Source organism: Macrosteles quadrilineatus, unplaced genomic scaffold (assembly GCF_028750875.1).
Source record: "Macrosteles quadrilineatus isolate MER2022 unplaced genomic scaffold, UCM_ALF_1.0 Scaffold_1__1_contigs__length_201487025, whole genome shotgun sequence".
In the NCBI taxonomy this organism is placed as follows: domain Eukaryota; kingdom Metazoa; phylum Arthropoda; class Insecta; order Hemiptera; family Cicadellidae; genus Macrosteles; species Macrosteles quadrilineatus.
In genome coordinates, this window is record NW_026542594.1 from 84,359,349 (window position 1) to 84,381,037 (window position 21,689).

General features: G+C 34.1%; 1 protein-coding gene across 4 annotated transcripts in view; it reads left to right on the forward strand.

Annotated features, from left to right (window-relative positions):
* Positions 1-21,689, forward strand: part of LOC128983700 (WD repeat-containing protein 11-like) — a 221,408-nt gene that overhangs the window by 55,625 nt on the left and 144,094 nt on the right. For all 4 annotated transcript variants that reach the window (XR_008489894.1, XR_008489893.1, XM_054403102.1 and 1 more), the window contains exon 4: positions 5,908-6,058. Coding sequence is in view for 2 of the 4 variants with exons in the window: in XM_054403102.1 (XP_054259077.1) it covers positions 5,908-6,058 (151 nt within the window). In the remaining 2 variants the exon portion in view is untranslated. The remainder of the gene's footprint in view (positions 1-5,907; positions 6,059-21,689) is intronic.

Here is a 21,689-nt window from a genome sequence, read left to right on the forward strand (position 1 = left end):
ACAGTATTTTTTGCTTTTCGGAAATGCCACATTGCCATGTCATTTGGATTATTTATTGCCAATGAAGCCGCATGACCATATAAACGAGGAGGCCCCTAACAGTTCAAGAATAAAAGCCAACTTCACTTCAAGTATATTCCACTACACCTAACATTCCGTAGAGAGATTTTATTGGTACGGTATGGGAAATATTTTATTCATTGAATGATCAACAATATTTGGTAACTAACGAAATTAATATCATTATCGTTTTTACACTTATTACTCTTTAAACAATGCTAAATGATCAAATTATGTATAATTTCACTCAATTTATCGCAGTTAGATGAATTAGCGTAAGCCTGAAAGTAACCGTCGATTTCGACGGGTTTCACATAGTAATATTGAATACTTAAAAATAATTATACATTTGTTAGGAAATCTTCCAGTGAAAAAATGCCTTCTCCAGAAGCCATATCTTAAGTGTTTTTTCAATATGCAATCAATTTCTTTTATTGTTGAAGGCAGCTTATTATACATTTTGGGTCCCATATATTGTGGGGATAAATGAAATAATTTTAGTCTATGTTGCATTGGTTTTATTAGTTTTTTGTATATTGTATCATGGTTGTGAGAGGGCTGACTCTCCATAAGTGTATCCAAGTTACTCTTGACCATCATAGAAATATAACAAATATAAGAGCTGTATAAAGTGAGAAATTTGAATTGACTGAAATATTCTTGGCAATGTGTATCTGGAGGAACCTTGGCTATATGTCTAATCGCCCTTTTTTGAAGAATAAACACTTTTTTACTTTCACTATACGATCCCCATAAAATAACTCCGTAATTCATAATTGAAGAAAAATAAGCATGATATACTGCAATTTGTGTGTCAAAATTTGTTGTATCTTGAATTACTTGTAATACAAATACAGCTGAATTAAGTCTTTTTAATAAATTTTTAATGTGAGTTTGCCAATTTAAATTTGAGTCTATTTTTATTCCTAAATAATCAACTGAATCTTGAGAAACTATCAAATTTGAGTTAGAATTTAGGGTGATCTCATCTTTTATATTGGAGGCAGAGAATTGTGTCAGCTGTGTTTTGGATACATTCATGGAGTACAGTTGACAGTAAACCAGTCCTCAAGAGAATGGAGCTCTCTGGTGATTGTGTGATTAATGTCGACACCTTTTTGCTCTTTGCAAATGATTGCTGTATCATCTGCATACTGAAATATTGGCATTTTTGATACACTTCTTAGGTCGTTTACAAATAAAATGAATAGATATGGTCCAAGAATTGATCCTTGAGGCACTCCAAATGGAACATCCTCCCAATCTGACCTGTAATATTTTGAAATTTGTTTATTATTATCCTTTGTTTACGGTTTTTCAGATAAGAAGCAAACCATTGTAATGCTATATTTGTTATTCCATGTCTACTTAATTTTTCAAGAAGTATTCCATGATCAACACAGTCAAAGGCCTTGGACAAGTCACACAACACTCCCACAGTCTGCTGTGCTCCATCCAAGGCACCAGCAATATGGTTGATCATGTCGGTTACTGCTTTTTGAGGGTTAAGGTTTGGCCGGAATCCAAATTGAGACGGGTTGATTAGATAATTGTTTTCCAAATACTGTACTAGTTGGTTTTTGACAATTTTTTCAAAAAATTTTGAAAAGCAAGGTAGCAACGCAACAGGACGATAATTAGAGCGATTATTAACATCACCTTTCTTAAATAAAGGTTTTACTTCTGCATATTTGAGTTTGTCTGGAAATACACCTTTCTCCAGGGACTGGTTTACTATTCTGCAGAATAAGTCCTCAAAGACATAAAAAACACTTTTTATCACAAAAAGAGGGATTTGATCCCACCCTGATAACCTTGTGTTACTTATGGTATTCAAAACTTTCTTAACTTCTGCAGCACAGACTGTCCTAAAGTTAAATCTTGCATTATTAAGTTAAGAAATGTGTTTACTATTTTTCTCAAATAAGTTAATGGCTTTGGTTTTATTTGAATATTGATTTGAGGAATATGAGGCATTTACAAAAAAATTATTAAAATTGTTTGCAATTAATACAATATTACTCATTTTGGCATTTTCACTGTTTGTAACTTCAATAGGTGTTTCTGACAATTGTTTTTTTAATCCAAGTTCTTTTTTTACAACAGCCCGTGATGCTTTAGATTTATTTTTAGATTTTTTAATGAAATCATCTGCTAATGCAAAAACTTTTCGAACACTTTCTTATAAGTTTTTTCCTGGTGAAGATTTTTTTAGCGAATTTCCCATATAGGGAATAAGCTATTACCGTAGTACTCACGGTAAGACCTGGACCTGGGACCGATTTTTTTGTTTTGAGGTCCCTAGAGGCCAAAAACACCATCCGTTCAAATTCATATATATATATATATATATATTATTTTCTTGCATTTTTATATATATGCATATGTTTTAATATATATATATATATATATATATATGTCCGTTAGCGCGATAACTCGAGCAAAAATGATCCGATTTTGATGAAATTTGGTACAAACGTGTAAACCTACGTTTATTCGAACGAGTTCGCGAACCAGCATGATCGGACCATGGGAACGGGGGTTAATGGGGGCTTTTATGGGGTAAAATTGGGTTTTTCCCATTTTTGACCCAAAAAAACATAAAATTTTGTAATTTCTTTCTAAACTATTTTGTAGGGCTTAAAAAAACAAATTATTTAGTACATTGAAGCGTTATAATGCGCCTAATGGTTACGGAGAAAATTCAAAAAAATTGTAAATTTAAAATTCCCATGTTATTCTTATGGAGAATAAGTAAACTGTTGTAGTTTGCTTGTTTATAGACATAATTTGCCCAAATTTGGAAAATGTTTTTATTTCTTACTAACTATTAACATTTTACATAAAAACACTTTTACCCTCCCTGTTGCAGCAAACCTAAGTATGTGTAAAACTGATTCTATTTAAATAGGGAATAAATGTGATATTTTTAAGGAGACATTTTAGTGTAAATCCATTCAGGGAAATGGAAATTTGCTTAGTCTGCAGGTTTGCTGCAGCGGGGGTATTTTCTTTCTGCGGAAGTTTTTATCCCTTTTGTAATTCAATTCTTATTTATTTTGTCTTTAGTCCCTCTCAATTGAGATGTTTTTGGAAAAGCCTCATTAAATGAGTTTATGAAAGTCACGAGAAAACCATCATAATTTTTATCTGGGCTAGCTCTCTCATTGAAATACCAATTTGCGGGTGTTTACTTCTGGAGCTTCTTCTAAGAGCAATCTGGCCCTGATTCAGTGTTTCCTCGTCTTAGAAGATAGGCTCAGGTCCAACATCAACTTGAGAACTTCTTTCATTTATTTGTAGATTAGAGTTTGAGTCTGCTTTATGTCGTAGATTGGAATTTGAGTCTCCTTCAAGTCGTAGATTGGAGTTTGAGTCTTCTTCATGATGTGACACTTCTCCTACAGGTGCTAATTGCCTGGAGCTCACTGTATTTCACGGCCATCTGCATATCTTATGTGAGAATACTCAGGATTCCCCTCAAGGAGCAGTACTTCTTCAACGAGTGGTTCGTATTTTGAGCTCCTGACAGGCCGTTTCATGAGCACTTGACCTGGATTCATGAGCCAAGATGGAGTTGTCTTACCATTACTAGCGTCTTTCATGCAGTGTTGTATTTGTTGAAGTACACAATAATGACCGGATAGAGTGCAAAGCTTCTAAATGTACTTTTTCCCAATCAGATATGTCCAGATTTTTACTCTTAAGTGATAGTTTGATTGTCTTCCATATAATACCAACATACCTCTCAGCTTGTCCGTTGCCCTGAGGATTGTAAGCTGTTGTACGACTGGTAGCAACTCCTAGTGAACATAAAAATGATTTTAGTTCTTGAGACATAAAACATGAACCTCTGTCAGAATGAATATAAGCCGGTACTTCAAACATTGAGAAAAGTTCCTTAAGTCTCAGAATAACAGTCCTAGCAGTTGTGTCTTGAGTAGGGAATGCAAATGGAAATCGAGAGTATTCATCTACGACTATTAAAAGATAACGATTTTTACTTTTGGATGGAAGTGGCCCTTTAAAATCTATATTCAGTCTTTCGAATGGTTGAGTAGCTTTGATAAGTTGTCCGTCATGACAATTTTTATCAGCATATTAATTTAACCTGACTAGATTGGCAGGAAGTGGGCGGTACTGAAATGACTGTTCTCGTGGAAAAGATTTGAGACCAGTGATCACGTGTCTAAATACAATGCTCTCCTAAATTTAAGTCGAATATCACAGTAAACGGTCCGTTCTAACGAGTTTTTGGGGACGTCGGTTTGACCGGAAAACCTGTTATCCGGACTGGCCTCGGTCCCGAGGAGTCCGGATAAGAGGAAGTCTACTGTACCAACAAAGAATATCGCGGGTGTGATTTTATCACTTTGAATCATATTTATTAGTTGTAAATTTGTACATATTTAGTTTGTAAACTGTTTTATGTGGATATACTTACTAAATTTGAGGTCTGGGACATTACATTTAGCCCGTTTTTGAAACATTTTGTCATAATGAACAAACGATTTGATCGCCAAATAAAAATGGCACAGCAGCATTTTATAGAGAAAAAAAAACTATAAAATATTTATTTATGTATATTTGCCTTTATAACTATAATATATTCATGTAGAGGAATAAGTTAATTTTATATAGTTGGTATGTGGGGTTTATATGTTTGAAAATTAATATACATTTGTGAATAACAAAATGGTTTTCTAGACAAATATAAACATTTATCAAAAGTCATAAATATTTATTGAAATGACCATTTTACATAAACAACTCTTACTTCATTTGATCTCCAATAATATTGCCTTTACAAAAATGTGTACTTTTACATTATCTCTTGATAATACCTTTATTTGGTTTTTGTTTGAAATTTGTAGTGTAAAATGCTGAAACTTGTCATTTTATTGTTTATGGGCCATAACTTTGTAAAAATAAATGGTAATTGGAATCATTTTACATTTCTATCTAGGGAAATAAATTCCAAACAATTTCTATATATTGAAGTTTACATGAAACATTTTTGGTTCATGCAGCAATTTTTTTACTTACTGCCAATATTTTATATAATATTCTAAATATTTATTTTCAAATTCTTCATTTCATTACGAACACTTCAAGTATACGGTTCAATAGCTTTGGTCTGTTGGTTTGTTTATATGAATTTTTGAAAATATGACTGCAAAATCGCCAAAAACGCCTTGCCACTACAGAGTTCGCCCATTGCAAGTTGGAGGGTTAACGAAACCCGCTTTAAAAATCACACTATAAAATTACATTATTATAAACACAATTATTAATATCCGCCTAGATGCCGGGCGACATATGGACTGCTGTACTAGGCTACCGTCGCGCCACGCGCCGATGTATCTGCGCTACGTCACTGCTCTGGAGGGGCGGGGGATTGAAGTAGGATCAGGCGGCGGCCGCTAACATCAAAGGAGTGAGCCAGCCCTTTCTGTAGCCCTGGCGATTACGGCTTCTGCCTTCTTTAATAACAATTCTTATTACTGTGGTTTTACATTTTAAAATTATTTCTGTAAGCAATACTACAATCAGCGATTAGGATAGTATGAGTTCGGATAATTGGAGTTCTACTGTATTAAAGCCAGTAAGGGGTTGTCTTAGTTTTTATGAAGATCAAACCTACAAATAATTGTTACCACACCAAAAATACAGTTATCTAGCAACCTTTCTAACTTTTTTGACATGAACCCCTTTTCACTTACCGCTATGCTTTGTTTAACATCTTAACAGTAACCATAATGGAGGACTCACCTTCCATCTTGCAGATGCTGATGTTGGTGGCCAAACGTGTCATTGGTACACTGAAGTCCTTTGTACTTTTGTTAGGTGGTGTGGAGTCCAAAGGTAAGAAGCAAGCCTGATGACTCTGCCTCTGTAGAGTTGGTCTCCTCGGACATGACAGGGCACATCATACATTGGGACATCACAATCGGCTCACCACTTGTGGTGCTACAGGATGGCAACAAGCCAGTACTCGGTAATTTCATCTCTAGTGTTGAGGTCCCCTGGATTACTATAATGACTAATATGATGGTACTAATTTACTCTGACACTTCAGTCTACAATCTTTGCCGGGACTGTTCTCGTCGTGTGGTAGGCCTATCAGTATTAAATTTAAATGTTTGTTTCTTAAGATTAATAATAAATAGGCAAGCATGTTTCTTTAAAACCTTTTTTCTCAGTTTGTGTGCATCATAGGGAAAATCTATGCATACTGTTAGAAAGATATTTTCCTGTAGATGTGCAGATTCCCTTTATAAAGTTAAATAGGCTCAAAAATAAGAACCAAAAAATTTATTTCAAATTTCAAAAAATGAATACGGGCCTTATGGGTTGCCATGATAGTGCCAAAATAACAAAGAAAAATAAACAGAAAAAAAATTGAAGATATTCCAATTATATGTTTTATTTACAGCGTGGGGTTAAAATGGAGAAGTCTGTACATTACATACTTTTGGACGAGTTTTCGACCACTGGAGGACCTCTAGTTAAATCTAAATGTTCGTTTCTTAAGTTTTAGCAAATTTTCCTTATAGGGAATAAGCTATTACCTCAGGTCTCACGGTAAGACCTAGACTCGGGACCGATTTACTTTTTAGTTTTAAGGTTCCCAGAGGCCAAAAACACCATCCGTTCAAATTCATAAATATATATTTATATATATATAAGCAAAATAATAAAAACCAGAGTACCCTGAAATTCATTTTTTACTTAAACTGATACGTCACAGTATGAGTGTTATGAAAGTATGTAAACAATTAAAATAAATAAATAGTTAATAACATATGTTTTGAATTCATAGTAAAATTTTGATTAAATGGTTAGGTGTATTTTTTAACATGTAGATGTGTAAGATTCTTCACTGATTTGTCTGATTTTGTCATGAATTGGATTTTGTTTTTGTTTTTGCATTATATTGAGAATTTGGTCTCCGTGTTCTTTTGAATGTAGGTATATTTGTAATTCTTCTTTTATATCAATTTTTTCTCCCTTTTTCTCAAAATTTATAATTTTGACACACTCTTCTAATTTGCCATAATTATGATTATTTTCTAATATATGTTCTGCATACATTGATCGTTGAGATGTTTGATTGTTTGATTTTACCGCTTTGGATGTATTCTTTGAATCTGCATGAAAATGCTCTTCCAGTCTGACCAATGTAGAATTTGGGACAATATAGACATTTAATTTTGTATATTCCAGATTTGTTATATTTGTCAATTGTATGTGGGTTAATGTTTGATAGTTTATTAATTAAATTGAATGCGTTGTTTCTAGATCTATAGCTAATTTTGAATTTGGATGCTTGAATATAATTTAAATATAAAAAATCTGGAATATTCAAAAGTTTCCTTCTGTGATATTTTTGTTTTTCTTTTTGGTCAAACTGATGCAATGTCCAAAAACCTGTTGCGCCGCGGTCAGATGTTTTCATTATTTGGGTGCGTGCAGCTGTTGGTTTATAAACTAAACATTTATTTTTGATTCTATGGTTACCTAGTATACAAATTTTATTATTTTGCTAAATAGATCTTATTTGTTATGGTAAACAGCAACAATTATCCATTATAATCAAGAAAGGAAGAGTAATTTGTAGACAATTTAGAGCAAAACTTAGTGCTGGATCCAAAAATGTGCTCTTTTTTTTATATTTTGTTGCTTCAAAAAGTAAAAATATTTTTTATACCCAATAAACTATATATTTTCTAAATAAGCATAACATTTAAAACATTATGTATATCTTGAAATTTGTATAATCTAAAGATTTATTTTTTTACTTACATTTAAAGTTCAAAGTCTTTTTGTGATTTTCCGTAAGTAAAAACAAATTTCTTTTTTCCAAGTGAAATAATATATTTATTTTTTACCTATTGCATGTAAAATCATATATTTTTTTGTTTCTTGTTTCCCTAACAGAAAATATGTGTTGTTTTCATGTTTTTGATCTATTTCTAAAAGTAGGCCTAAAAAGTATATAAGTATGTAAAATTCAGAAAAAGTGCAGAGTTTTACACTTTTGAACATAACTCAAAATGTTTTATAGTAGTTTCAAATGTTTTGATATATTTATGTAGGGAAATCGAAGTAAAACAATTTGTATATCTTTAATTTTTGAAAAGAAAAGATATTTGATTTTTTGTGCGTCCATACTTTTGAAATTTTGTTTTTGCAAATTTAGGATTTTTTTTGTTAAAAAAATTTATTTTTATGAACTAGGTTTTTGTATTTGATTGATAAATTTATATTCTCTAGAATGTCCCAAATCTAATGGTATAAAATATTATATGTTTTGGTAAATAAATAAGGGTTTTACAACTGTGAGAGTAAAACGCTGCACGGAAGGCCAAAACTGCCTGGCCCTACAGAAACACTCTTTGTGGCCGTTCTAGGGTTAAGTAAAAAATGAATTTCAGGGTACTCTGGTTTTTATTATTTTGCTTATTAATTAAAAAAGTAGCCCTAAAAAGTGAACAGAACTATAAAAAAAAAAAAAAAAAATTATATATATATATATATGTGTCCGTTAGCATGATAACTTGAGCAAAAATAATCCGATTTTGATGAAATTTGGTACAAACGTGTAAACCTATATTTATTCAAACGAGTTCGCGAACCAGCATAATCGGACTATGGGAACGGGGGTTTAGGGGGGTTTTATGGGGTAAAAATAGATTTTTCCCATTTTTGACCCTAATAACACAAATCTTCATAGTTTCTCTCCAAACCATTTTGTAGAGCTTAAAAAAATAAATAATTTTGTTTATTGAAGCTCCCAACGGTTACGGAGATAATTAAGAAAATTGTAAGTTTAAAATTCCCACGTTGTTCTTATGGAGAATAAATAAACTGTTGTAGTTTGCTTGTTTATGAATATATTTAAACCAAATTTGGAAATGTTATTTATTTAATAATAAGCTATCAACATTGCAATAAAAAAAAAACACGTCTCAATATCTTCCCTGTAGCAGCAAACCTAAGTACTCACTAAAACTAATGTTAATTAAATAGGAAATAAATTTGACAACTGTTAGGGAATATTTTAGTAGATATCCAGTCAGATAAATGGAAATTCAGTTAGTCTGCAGGTTTGCTGCGGTGATGGTATTAGGATTTATTTAGTAGTGTAAGTAAGAGCATTAGAGATTTCACACTACACGGTTACGGAGACAGCAGAAAACCGTCTTGTGTAACCGTAAATGAAATTAAACTAGGTGGCGTTCGCAGAGGCATCCACAAAATTGAGCGGAGTCATCAAGGGTTTATGCGAGTATTATATTGTTTTGGTCATACTGCAGTAATACCAGTCGTTTTTAATGCATGCGTTGCGCGTCTAAAGTAGCATTTTTACTCTTTAGGAAGTAAAAATAGTTTTTATCCTCTATGGAGTAAAAATCAGCTGTTGTCAACTCAGTTGTAAATTACTATTATAAACGATTGCATGTATCGAAATATGTATCGATTCGTGCTTCGTAATTATTTTAACCTACAGTCTACAGTCTCTTCCCATAGTGTTTTAGCATTGCAGACATTAATTCATTCCCACACTCAACACGCTCACCTTTACCACTTCCTTCACCACCCCCTACGTCGTGGACCTATTTCCCTCTCTTCCCATAGCATTTTAGGATTGCAGATACATTAATGTAATTGCCAAAGACAGTTCCCACACTCTGCAGTGCAAGCCTTACTACTTCCTTCACCATTTCCTACGTCATAGACTTGTTTCCTTCCCTTCTCATAGCATTTTTGGATTAAAGATACATCAATCTAACTGCCATAGACGGTTTTCACACTATGCTCATACTTTACTACTTTCTAAGCCATTTCCTACATCGTGGCCTGTTTTCATCACTTTCCATAGCAATTTAGTATTTTAGATACATTAATATAATTGCCACAAACATTCCCCACACTCCGCACTGCTAGCCTTTACTACTTCTTTCACCATTTTCTATGTCGTGGGGATGCTTCCATCCCTTCTCATAGCATTTCAGCATTGCAGATACATTAATCTAACCGCTACAAACGGTTTCCAGTTCCCACACTCCACACTGCTCACCTTACTACTTCCTTCACCTCTTCTTACGTCACGGACATGTTTCCCTCTCTTCCCATAGAATTTTAAGATTGTAGATACCTTAATCTAATCGTCATAAACAGATCCCACTCTCTGGACAGTTCACCTTGACTACTTCCTTCACCACTTCATACGTCTCGGACCTTTTCTCTCCCTTCCCATAGCATTTTAGGATTGCAGATCCCATAATCTAATCGTCATAAACAGTTCCCACACTCCGGACTGCTCGCATTTACTACTTCCTTCACCACTTCCTACGTCACGGACCTGTTTACCTCCCTTCCCATAGCATATTAGGATTGCAGATACCTTGATCTAATTGTCATAAACAGTTCCCACACTCCGGACAGCTTGCCTTGACTACTTCCTTCATCACTTCCAACATCATGGACCTGTTTTCCTCCCTTCCCACAGCATTTTATAATTGCAGATACCTTACGGTAATCTAATCGTCATAAACAGTTCCCACACTCCGGACAGCTCGCCTTGACTACTTCCTTCATCACTTCTTACGTCGCGGACCCGTTTTCCTCCCTTCCCATAGCATTTTATGATTGCATATACCTTGATTTAATCGTCATAAACAGTTCCTACAATCCGGACTGCTCGCATTCCATCCAAAAATGTGCTCTTTTTTATATTTTGTTGCTTCAAAAAGTAAAAATATTTTTTTATACACAATAAACTATATATTTTCTAAATAAGCATAACCTTTCAAACATTATGGGGTCACGAGCTCGGGACTATTGTAGTCCGAGCCCAGAATCCGGAAATAACTGGTATTTGGGCTGCGACTTAAAAAATCGGGTTCACAAGCTCGAGACTATATAAGCCGCGGACCAAACTCATAGGCGGCACACAATTAGTGCAGGGATAAAACCCGGTTGTAAAAGTTGGGTTCACGAGTCCAATCACAGATAGTCCCGGCTCTGATCATTAGTCCCGGTGGGTTCACGAGTCAAGTCCGAGCCCAAATGAGATGGTTCGGGCCCAAAAGAACAATGGTGTTTGGTCTCCAACTCAGACCTGGTAGGAGGCAGGTTTAACGTGACATGATGCCGGTTTTATCTAATTAGCTCCTTTATTTTTATTATTTGTTAAAAACTAATGTTTAAATATGGTTCCTCATTAAATTCCGAACAGTTTCATTACCCACAACACCATATTTAAAAAATATGTAAAAATGGTAAAAAGGCTCATAAAACATGAAAAAATCATCAAACAACTTAAAACGACAGATAAATTATGCACGTAACAAAGTAGTATCATAACAAAGATATTTTACTGATAAACTCCATGTTATTACAATTTTAACGACAAAATTATGGGTAGAATATAAATATAACTTATCAGCCACAGTTCCAACATAATTATCAGAAATAGTTTTTTGCCGTGGGGAACATCAAGCAAACCGTCAGTCGTTGAGTACGGTTCGCGGTGATATCACTGTCTTGTGTTGTACTCACTGGTCGCCGTGTGTATTGAATATGACTATGAAATATCTATACTGTATTATGTTAACAATTATGTACAATCACTCCACTTCCTCGCATAAGACCAGCTCGTTATCATGACTAAAACCCTTTTATGACTTGATGAATTTAAAAATAGATTAAAATGTTCCAAAGATACCGTCAATGAGTCATTTGAGGCGTTTACTCCACTCCAAGGCACGGATTTCCCGACAACAGAATCCATTACAGTATTCTAAATTGAAAAAAAAAATGTTAGTTGCACTAATATTTTTGGCTGATGGCACTTTCCATCGAGAAACTGGTGATTTATTGGATGTTAGTAAAGTTTGGATGGTAGCTATTTGTTTGGTAATGAAACCAGAACAAATCAAATTTTCAGTTCGAAACTATGCCCAAAGAAAAAAAAAACTATGTTTTCCCATTAGTAAATATAATATAGTACTAGTAAATCCTTCCTACCTAGTAAATATAAACGCATTGTAATGAAACTGATTTTAAAAATCGTAACAACACAAAATGTAAATTAAAAACCATAGCTGTTAACATAAATAATATTACGAGCTAATTGCAGAATATTATTTTCAACATTTTACAGTTAGATTATTATAGAGTGAAAGAATAACGGAAAGAATATTCTTTGTTTACAGCCACGATTAAATCCAGCACACACACATACGATTTTTATATCTAATAATCAGTACCTCTAAATACATTTTATTTTCAATAATTGTACCATTTAAATAAGTTTAGTTAAAATTATCCTATCCAAAAATCACCATCCCTAATTATCGGGCATTTATGCAAAATAGGCATTCATCCGGTTATAAATAGGCCTACCCGGTTACTTTATGTCATGCATCTTAATCGAATTATAATAATGCACACAGAAAAATATATTTCACTAAAGACTTCCATTTCCTGATTTCATACAAACGTGGATTGTTGTGTTTATAAATCAATAAACTTAGATAGATTATCATAGGCGAGCATTGGGACAATGAAATACGAGAAAAATAATCGTTTTGGACGTTTTGGTTCAGCCCTTTTTCACGATCATCCTATGGTCAACAGCAGTGGCTTCACATGTGTTTCCAGACTGTTGGACTGGTTGTTACCAACGTCTCAACAGAAATTCCCTGCGAATCCCTGTCATTAGGCTCCGCTACGGATTTGGTCTCGACCTACAATGATGGCCCGGCTCTCACATCATTAGGCTCTGACTTGTGAACCCATTTTTTGGTCGTCGCTTATATAGTCCGGGACCAACGTCTGGTCGCGGACTATGAAGTCCCGAGCTCGTGAACCGCCCCTATGTATATCTTGAAATGTGTATAATCTAAATATTTATTTTTTTACTTACATTTAAAGTTCAAAGTCTTTTTGTGATTTTCCGTAAGTAAAAACAAATTTCTTTTTTCCAAGTGAAATAATATATTTATTTTTTACCTATTGCATGTAAAATCATATATTTTTTTGTTTCTTGTTTACTTCCCTAACAGAAAATATGTGTTGTTTTCATGTTTTTGATCTATTTCTAAAAGTAGGCCTAAAAAGTATATAAGTATGTAAAATTCAGAAAAAGTGCAGAGTTTTACACTTTTGAACATAACTCAAAATGTTTTATAGTATTTTCAAATGTTTTGATATATTTATGTAGGGAAATCGAAGTAAAACAATTTGTATATCTTTAATTTTTGAAAAGAAAAGATATTTGATTTTTTGTGCGTCCATACTTTTGAAATTTTGTTTTTGTAAATTTAGGATTTTTTTTGTTAAAAAAATTTATTTTTATGAACTAGGGTTTTGTATTTGATTGATAAATTTATATTCTCTATATATATATATATGTGTCCGTTAGCGTGATAACTTGAGCAAAAATAATCCGATTTGATGAAATATGGTACAAACGTGTAAACCTATATTTATTCAAACGAGTTCGCGAACCAGCATAATCGGACTATGGGAACGGGGGTTTATGGGGGGTTTTATGGGGTAAAAATAGATTTTTCCCATTTTTGACCCTAATTACACAAATCTTCATAATTTCTCTCCAAACCATTTTTTAGAGCTTAAAAAAATAAATAATTTTGTATATTGAATGAAGCGTCGTTGACGCTTCGTCCCAACGGTTACGGAGATAATTAAGAAAATTGTAAGTTTAAAATTCCCACGTTGTTCTTATGGAGAATAAATAAACTGTTGTAGTTTGCTTGTTTATGGATATATTTAAACCAAATTTGGAAATGTTATTTATTAATAAGCTATCAACATTGCAATAAAAAAAACACGTCTCAATATCTTCCCTGTAGCAGCAAACCTAAGTACTCACTAAAACTAATGTTAATTAAATAGGAAATAAATTTGACAACTTTTAGGGAATATTTTAGTAGATATCCAGTCAGATAAATGGAAATTCAGTTAGTCTGCAGGTTTGCTGCGGTGATGGTATTAGGATTTATTTAGTAGTGTAAGTAAGAGCAATAGAGATTTCACACTACACGGTTACGGAGACAGCAGAAAACCGTCTTGTGCAACCGTAAATGAAATTAAACTAGGTGGCGTTCGCAGAGGCATCCACAAAATTGAGCGGAGTCATCAAGGGTTTATACGAGTATTATATTGTTTTGGTCATACTGCAGTAATACCAGTCGTTTTTAATGCATGCGTTGCGCGTCTAAAGTAGCATTTTTACTCTTTAGGAAGTAAAAATAGTTTTTATCCTCTATGGAGTAAAAATCAGCTGTTGTCAACTCAGTTGTAAATTACTATTATAAACGATTGCATGTATCGAAATATGTATCGATTCGTGCTTCGTAATTATTTTAACCTACAGTCTACAGTCTCTTCCCATAGTGTTTTAGCATTGCAGACATTAATCCGTTCCCACACTCCGGACAGCTTGCCTTGACTACTTCCTTCACCACTTCCTACGTCGTGGACCTGTTTTCCTCCCTTCCCACAGCATTTTATGATTGCAGATACCTTAATCTAATTGTCGTAAACAGTTCCCACACTCCGGACAGCTAGCCTTGACTATTTCCTTAATCACTTCCTACGTCACGGACCCGTTTTCCTCCCTTCCCATAGCATTTTATGATTGCAGATACCTTATTCTAATCGTCATAAACAGTTCCCACACTCCAGACTGCTTACCTTTACTACTTCCTTCACCACTTCCTACGTCGCGGACATGTTTCCCTCCCTTTCCATAGCATCATAGGATTGCAAATACCTTAATCTAATGGTCATACACAGTTCCCACACTCCGGACTGCTCGCATTTACTACTTCCTTCACCACTTCCTACGTCACGGACCTGTTTACCTCCCTTCCCATAGCATTTTATGATTGCAGATACCTTAATCTAATCGTCATAAACAGTTCCCAAACTCCGGACTGCTCGCCTTTACTACTTTCTTTGTCACTTTTTACGCCACGGACCCGTTATCCTCCCTTCCCATAGCATTTTATGATTGCAGATACCTTAATCTAATCGTCATAAACAGTTCCCACACTCCGGACTGCTCGTCTTTACTACTTCCTTCACCACTTCCTACGTCACGGACCTGTTTTCCTCCCTTCCCATAGCATCATAGGATTGCAAATACCTTAATATAATGGTCATAAGCAGATCCCACACTCCGGACAGCTCGCCTTGACTACTTCCTTCATCACTTCCTACGTCGCGGACCTCAAGCTAGTGTCGTCATTTGATTATATTTATGATTCATACCGTTTCTGTTCTAATATCTGTGGAATAATGCTATCAGCTATTTCTTTATCTACTGCATTCAAAAGTCAACAGCTGATCATATGTCTTTGTTTATGTGTCAAATACTGCTTCCATAAGGATTACATTGAAACTTTGAGACCCAGTGGGGCAGATTCCTGTGAGTTATTTTTATCGCCATATAGATGTTGGCACTCACCGATATGGTCTTTATCACCATCCAAAATTTGAAAACGATTGATTCAGCCGTCTAGGAGGAGTTTGCGTATTACGAAATGCATAAAAGTCGGCGTATAAGAGCTTCGCTCGCTCCGCTCAATAACTAGGCATAATCCAGGTCAGGAACCATGGATTCTTTGTGTATAAAATTGTTCTTGAGTTTTGATAACTGGGAAGAAGACCTTGAATCAGTGTTGTATAGGGCTGGGAAACTTACATTTATTAAATCATCGTCGCCAATAGCTTACAAACAAGGTTTCCACTCACTGACGGGTCTTCAATCGTGGTTGTGTAATGTGTAATTAAAGTAAAAAATCATAACTGCAGTGGGTGATCGTAACAGAGGTTTACGGATGATGCTAAACTCGCTTTTCCAATGTTCACCTTCTACTCAATGCTTCCAATGCTTTCTGTTTCTACTCACCGCTATGTGATGCAATCACTGGACCATACAGCCAATAGGCCCATAGTACATCTCTTGGGTACGTATGCCTACCCAATTATTCATAACAACCTTTTCGACGACGATCCTTGATACCGGTACTTTTCCTTAGAATACATGGCCTACCTAATTAGGAAATAAATAAAATTACAAACGTCCAAAAACCCAACATTGTGTGATTTTGTCACATTTCCTTCTATCTAATAGCCCAGGCACTTTAGGTAAAAAAATAGAACAAATTAATAACTAGCTGATTTTTGGTGTGGTGTTAGTATGTCATTAGGTAAGTATTTTCTGAAAATTCCCCTCATTTCCTCCGCTTGCTTCACCCAGTAAAGGGCTAGAAAGGGTCTAAGTGACATAAAAATACAAAAATCTTTATTGAGTGACACCAGTGTCACCGATTTTAGTGGTTTTAGTCTTAAATCATTCAGAATGAAAGTGGTCATGCTAAAGAATTGCCGCAACAATAATTCATAGCACTTTAAGGCGTTTTATTTGATATATATTATTTTTTGTAAAAAAAATTATAAAAAAATAAATAAAACTCTTGCATCATTTGTAAGATATGTAATATTGGACTTTCTTTACCTTAATTTTTTTAATCTTATATACAACTAATACTCACATATCAACAAATAAAAAAATAGCTAAGATAAGTTAATAATTTTTCCTGCACATTTCAGAAAAGTACGGATCAGTTTTTTGGGGCAAATTTCAACCCGTCCAAATAAAGCATATTCTTTACCTACATACAATCTTTCTTGTAACTAAAATCCCGCATCTACATCTTCATCACCCTGCAGAGATGTGGGAGGTCCATTAGCACAGCCTCCAAAACAGCGGTTACACATGGCAGAACAAGTTGAGTTTAGATGCCTCTTCTCTTGATAAACAATCTGTCGATGGATGAACAGATGAGTCATATACTAATTTTCTAATGTCTTCCATAATAATCTGGGCAGCCTCTTCAACTATTTTCTTGCGCTTGGTCTCCAAATCCGTAATTCTATCAGCGTTCCATGACCCCCGTAATAGTTTGTGAGAAGTATCACTCAACGTTACAATTGTTACATTCCCCCTTCCCACCTAAGTCGAAAATGTAATTTTCTTCCCAAAATGCTCGGGCAGCTTCCTAACTAAGTATTATGAACTGTGAATTTCCTTTCCTGGTAAAAATTCATCAATTTTTTCTAATAGCTCAGTGACGCTAAACTGGGATTCGTCGTTATTTTCAATGTAACAACATAATTTTAAAAATGTATCTCTTGTAGTGACGTCTTCCGGTCTACCTACACCTTTTTCTGACGGGTTTCTAAAAAATGTTGAATAACAATCACGGCAATACTTTGCCTGGGCGGCTACTAAATCTCCAACACCGTCTATTCGGGATAAAATAAACTGACCCCATTCATCTTTACGTTCTATAGCAGGTTTCTTGACGGAGTTAAATATTGGTAGGGTATGCACTTCATGCACAACCTTTCTATATTTTTGGGGGAGTTTTGTACTGGCACAGTTCAAAAAATTGTGGCATCTTTGCCACAAAACAAACAGTGAACTTTAATGTCAAACACCGAATCGATGCTTGAATGAGAGAGAGAGAGACGACTAGGGCCCTCCTCTGCGTCCGAACATGACGAATCAGATGACGCTGCGACGCAATTAGCTGCAGCAATGGACGATGGACGTGTGTAGTACGTTTTCTGTGGTACTACGTTTGACACTTTTCATGGACCTTTAAAGGCCATGTCACACCGACATCCGCCACTCCCGCCGCGGGAGTACCGCGCGCGGATGTTTTTCCTCGAGCCATGTCACACCAAAAGTTCGCGTCCGCGGCGGGAGTTTTGAGAGTTCATTAATTCGTTTTACATAAGAAACTCATCTTACCTGTTAAGTATGCCATGTAAATTTGCAGGTTTTAAGTAAAGTGTTTAAGAAGCAATTGAATGTTTATTAATTTGTTAGTGTAGGGCTACTTTAAAAAGTGAATAACTATTTTTTTTAATTTAATTTAGACCTTTTGTTCGAAGCATTTTAAATATGGTTGTGGATAAATTATCCACTTTCAGCTTTTGAACGTTATTTTTCTCTACACTACAATGACTATTTACTTTTTAAATAAAAACATATGACTATTTTAAAACTAATGTAATTTTTTGCTAAGCCTTCTATTGAAAGTTCAAGTTTACATTGATTGTCAAGTTTTGGTTGTTGCAAATCGAAAAAAGTTGATGAAACAATAAAAAAAAATGTTTACGTCGGCAATATAAAAATGTTTATGATAACATTAAATTTTCACCGTAAACATTATTTTTGCATGGTAAACAAAAATGATTTTTTTCTGGTGATAAACATAATTACGAAGATAATACAAAACAACATAGACTACATCATCAAACAGAAGAAACATGTTAAATTTAATTTAAAACTGTATTACGTATTACTTTTAAACTTTAAATAGCTTGGGCATTCGAAATGCCCCTTTGCGCATGCGCTAGACAAAACTCCCGCCGCGGTAGTCTCAAAAAATCGCTCAGCAGGCGGGCGCGCGGTAGTGCGGTGTGACTTGGCACATTTGATAACATGGTGAGCGATTTTTCTAAATTCGCTCCCGCCGCGGGAGCGAGCTCGGTGTGACTTGGCCTTAAGGATGTTTTACCTTCCTAAATATGTCAAACGTTGTCCCCACGCTCTTCACTGGCATGTAAAAGAGCAGGAATACCTCGGGTGACGACATTTTGTCAGGTTCCCTGCTTTGAGAAGGCTCTCTCCACACAAGATGCGGCTTTCCATGACACCAAGCGAAAAATACGTAGCTTCAAAACTGTATTTTAATTCAAGTCCATTTATTATGAAGTTTGTGTGAAAAAATATACTTAAGTTATGATCCAGGCCATTTTCCACTTGTCAACAATCACAACACCTATATAAAGCAAAATTGTTCTATTACTTATTCACATCACATATTGTAAATGAACAATTGTACCACGAGTCTTCTAAAACAACTTCAAACATAATTATGTTTTTAGTGAATTTCCCCCATAGGGAATAAGCTATTACCATAGTACTCGTGGTAAGCAAAAAAATGGGCAAAAATTGGTTTTCCCAATTTTTGACCCTAAAAACTTACAATTTACGATTTTCTTTCCAAAACATTTTGTAGAGCTTAAAATAACAAATAATTTAGTATATTGAAGCGTTATTATGCGTCTAATGGTTACAGAGAAAATTCCAAAAAACTGTAAATTTAAAATTCCCATGTTATTCTTATGGAGAACTGTTGTAGTTTGTTTGTTTATGATCATATTTTGATCAAATTTGGAAAATGGATTCATTTCATACTAAACTATTAACATTTTACAAAAAAACACCTTATCCTCCCTGATGCAGCAAACCTAAGTACCATGTTATTTAAATAAGGAATAATATTATTATTTACTAGCATTCTTTATGTGAGTTTATTTATTAATTAGACCATTTTAAGTTAATAAATGAGAAATTAAATAGTCAAAAATGCGCGAAGGATTCATACTCTGCGGTTTGGTGCTCTTAACTTTACATCTATATTTTGGTCTAACTATGCCCATTCAAAATCACACTAATGATTTATATAATTGTTTCCTTGATTTTAAAATTGTCTTGAATATATTTTAGGACAAATAACAATATAATAAGTTGGGGTAGTAGCTGTCAAAAACTGAAATTGTCAGCAAAAACGCTTTAAATAACCTACAATTTACAAAAAAAAAAAATTAAAATATATAAAACAAAACGCCCTAAAGTGCTATAAATTATTTTGGCCATGATTATTTAGCATGGCTACTTTCATTCTGAATGATTTAAGACTAAAACCACTAAAATTGGTGACGTTGGTGTCACTCAATAAATATTTTTGTAATTTTACGTCACTTAGACCCTTTCTAGCCCTTTACTGGGTGAAGCAAGCGGAGGAAGTGAGGGGAACTTTCAGAAAATACTTACCTAATGACATACTAACACCACACCAAAAATCAGCTAGTTATTAATTTGTTCTATTTTAGGGCATTATTTTTTCTAAAATTCCTGGGCTATAATGATTACTAGATATACCAATCATTGTTTAGAGAATACGTCATCTATTAAATAACAAAAAGATGTTTGGATAAAGTTGTTTTTTCAAACATTTACCAATATTTTTACATTGAAAGTTGTATACAAATAATGCAATTAATAGGAAATAACTTTGATTTCCGATAACTTTTTATGAGAAAATCCAAAACAAGTGATCAATAACCTCGGGAATTAATTAAAGCATTTAATTGGTTGGATGTACTATAGTTCTTAACTGTAAACGTTGGTTTTTGGTACTGGTTCTTTTCCTTAGAACCGTTGGTAGTAGCAAGAATCATTTTTACGTACCAACACATCACTGTAATTTACAAATTAGTTATCGTTGGCGTTGCACCTTATTTATTACAGCCGTATTCAATTTAATTGATGTCTTAACTGTATAAGTTTTGCTTTTTTTGTCTGGATTCCAAAATGTTAATTAATGCTAAGAAAATGATAACGCATTTGAGTAAAATATTTGTTGAGCAAACCATCATGAATTGTTTACGCTTTACGTTGTTTATGTATCAATAGTTCATGGCCTGTGTGTTGTAAATTTCTTAACAAAATCATATTTAGTACTTCATTTCATATAGTAATCCGTCATTTCGCCATCATTTTGTGTCATCTACGGACTAAGCAAATATAAATTGTTATGATAAAGTTTGGTGACACTAAAGTAAACGTAGGCCTACTTTGCTTTAGTCAAAGCGTAGCAAATTCCCTAATTAAATTCTGTTTTTTCGTGTGTATGACTGTTGGTAGAGCATATTTCTCAGTGTTCCGTACGGACAGGACAAGAGCACCTTTGATAGTGAAAATTTCAACCGGAATGTTTAATAGTGAGGTTGAGGTAGTATTTTAACTACTTTTAACCACTGTGGAAAGTAACTTTCAATTATAGGCCTACCTTAGGGATATGCCTCATAGATCTATAATGCATTTTTGTTTGTTTAATCATTGGATATAACATATGGACCAACACAATTCAAGTGATATTTAATTGCAAAGCATCTTTTTGGCTTGAAAATGTGAGAAACTGTATTTGTGAAGGTTTATATATAATAGCTTTGCCAGAATATCTGAAAATATACAAACTAGCTGCTGTTCTTAATATAAGAAGGTTTCAACTGACTACTATGAGACCCCCGAGCGTAGAACGGGCACACAGCTAGTTTTGCATATTTTCAGTCTGTAATGAGATATGGATTGATATTCTGGAATGGGTGTGGATGAATTAAAGAAATTCTAATCCTTCAGAAGAGGGCTATCAAAGCTATGAATAGATCGGAGCCAGACAAGCACTGCAAACCAATAAAAAAAAAAAAAAAAAATTAAAACAGTGCTTTATTAAACAAAAAAGAATCCATACAAACCTAGGCTCCTCGCAGGAATTCACAATGACTTGCACTAAACCGTAATGGTTCATAGAACCGTCTACGTGGTTGGCATACATCTTTTTTTTTCTTTACAGTACATAAAAAAAAAATTTTAAACTATAATTTCAGTTCTGGACTAAAATCAAAAGTACAAAAGTCTGAAATCAAAATGTTAAATTAAAGCTAAT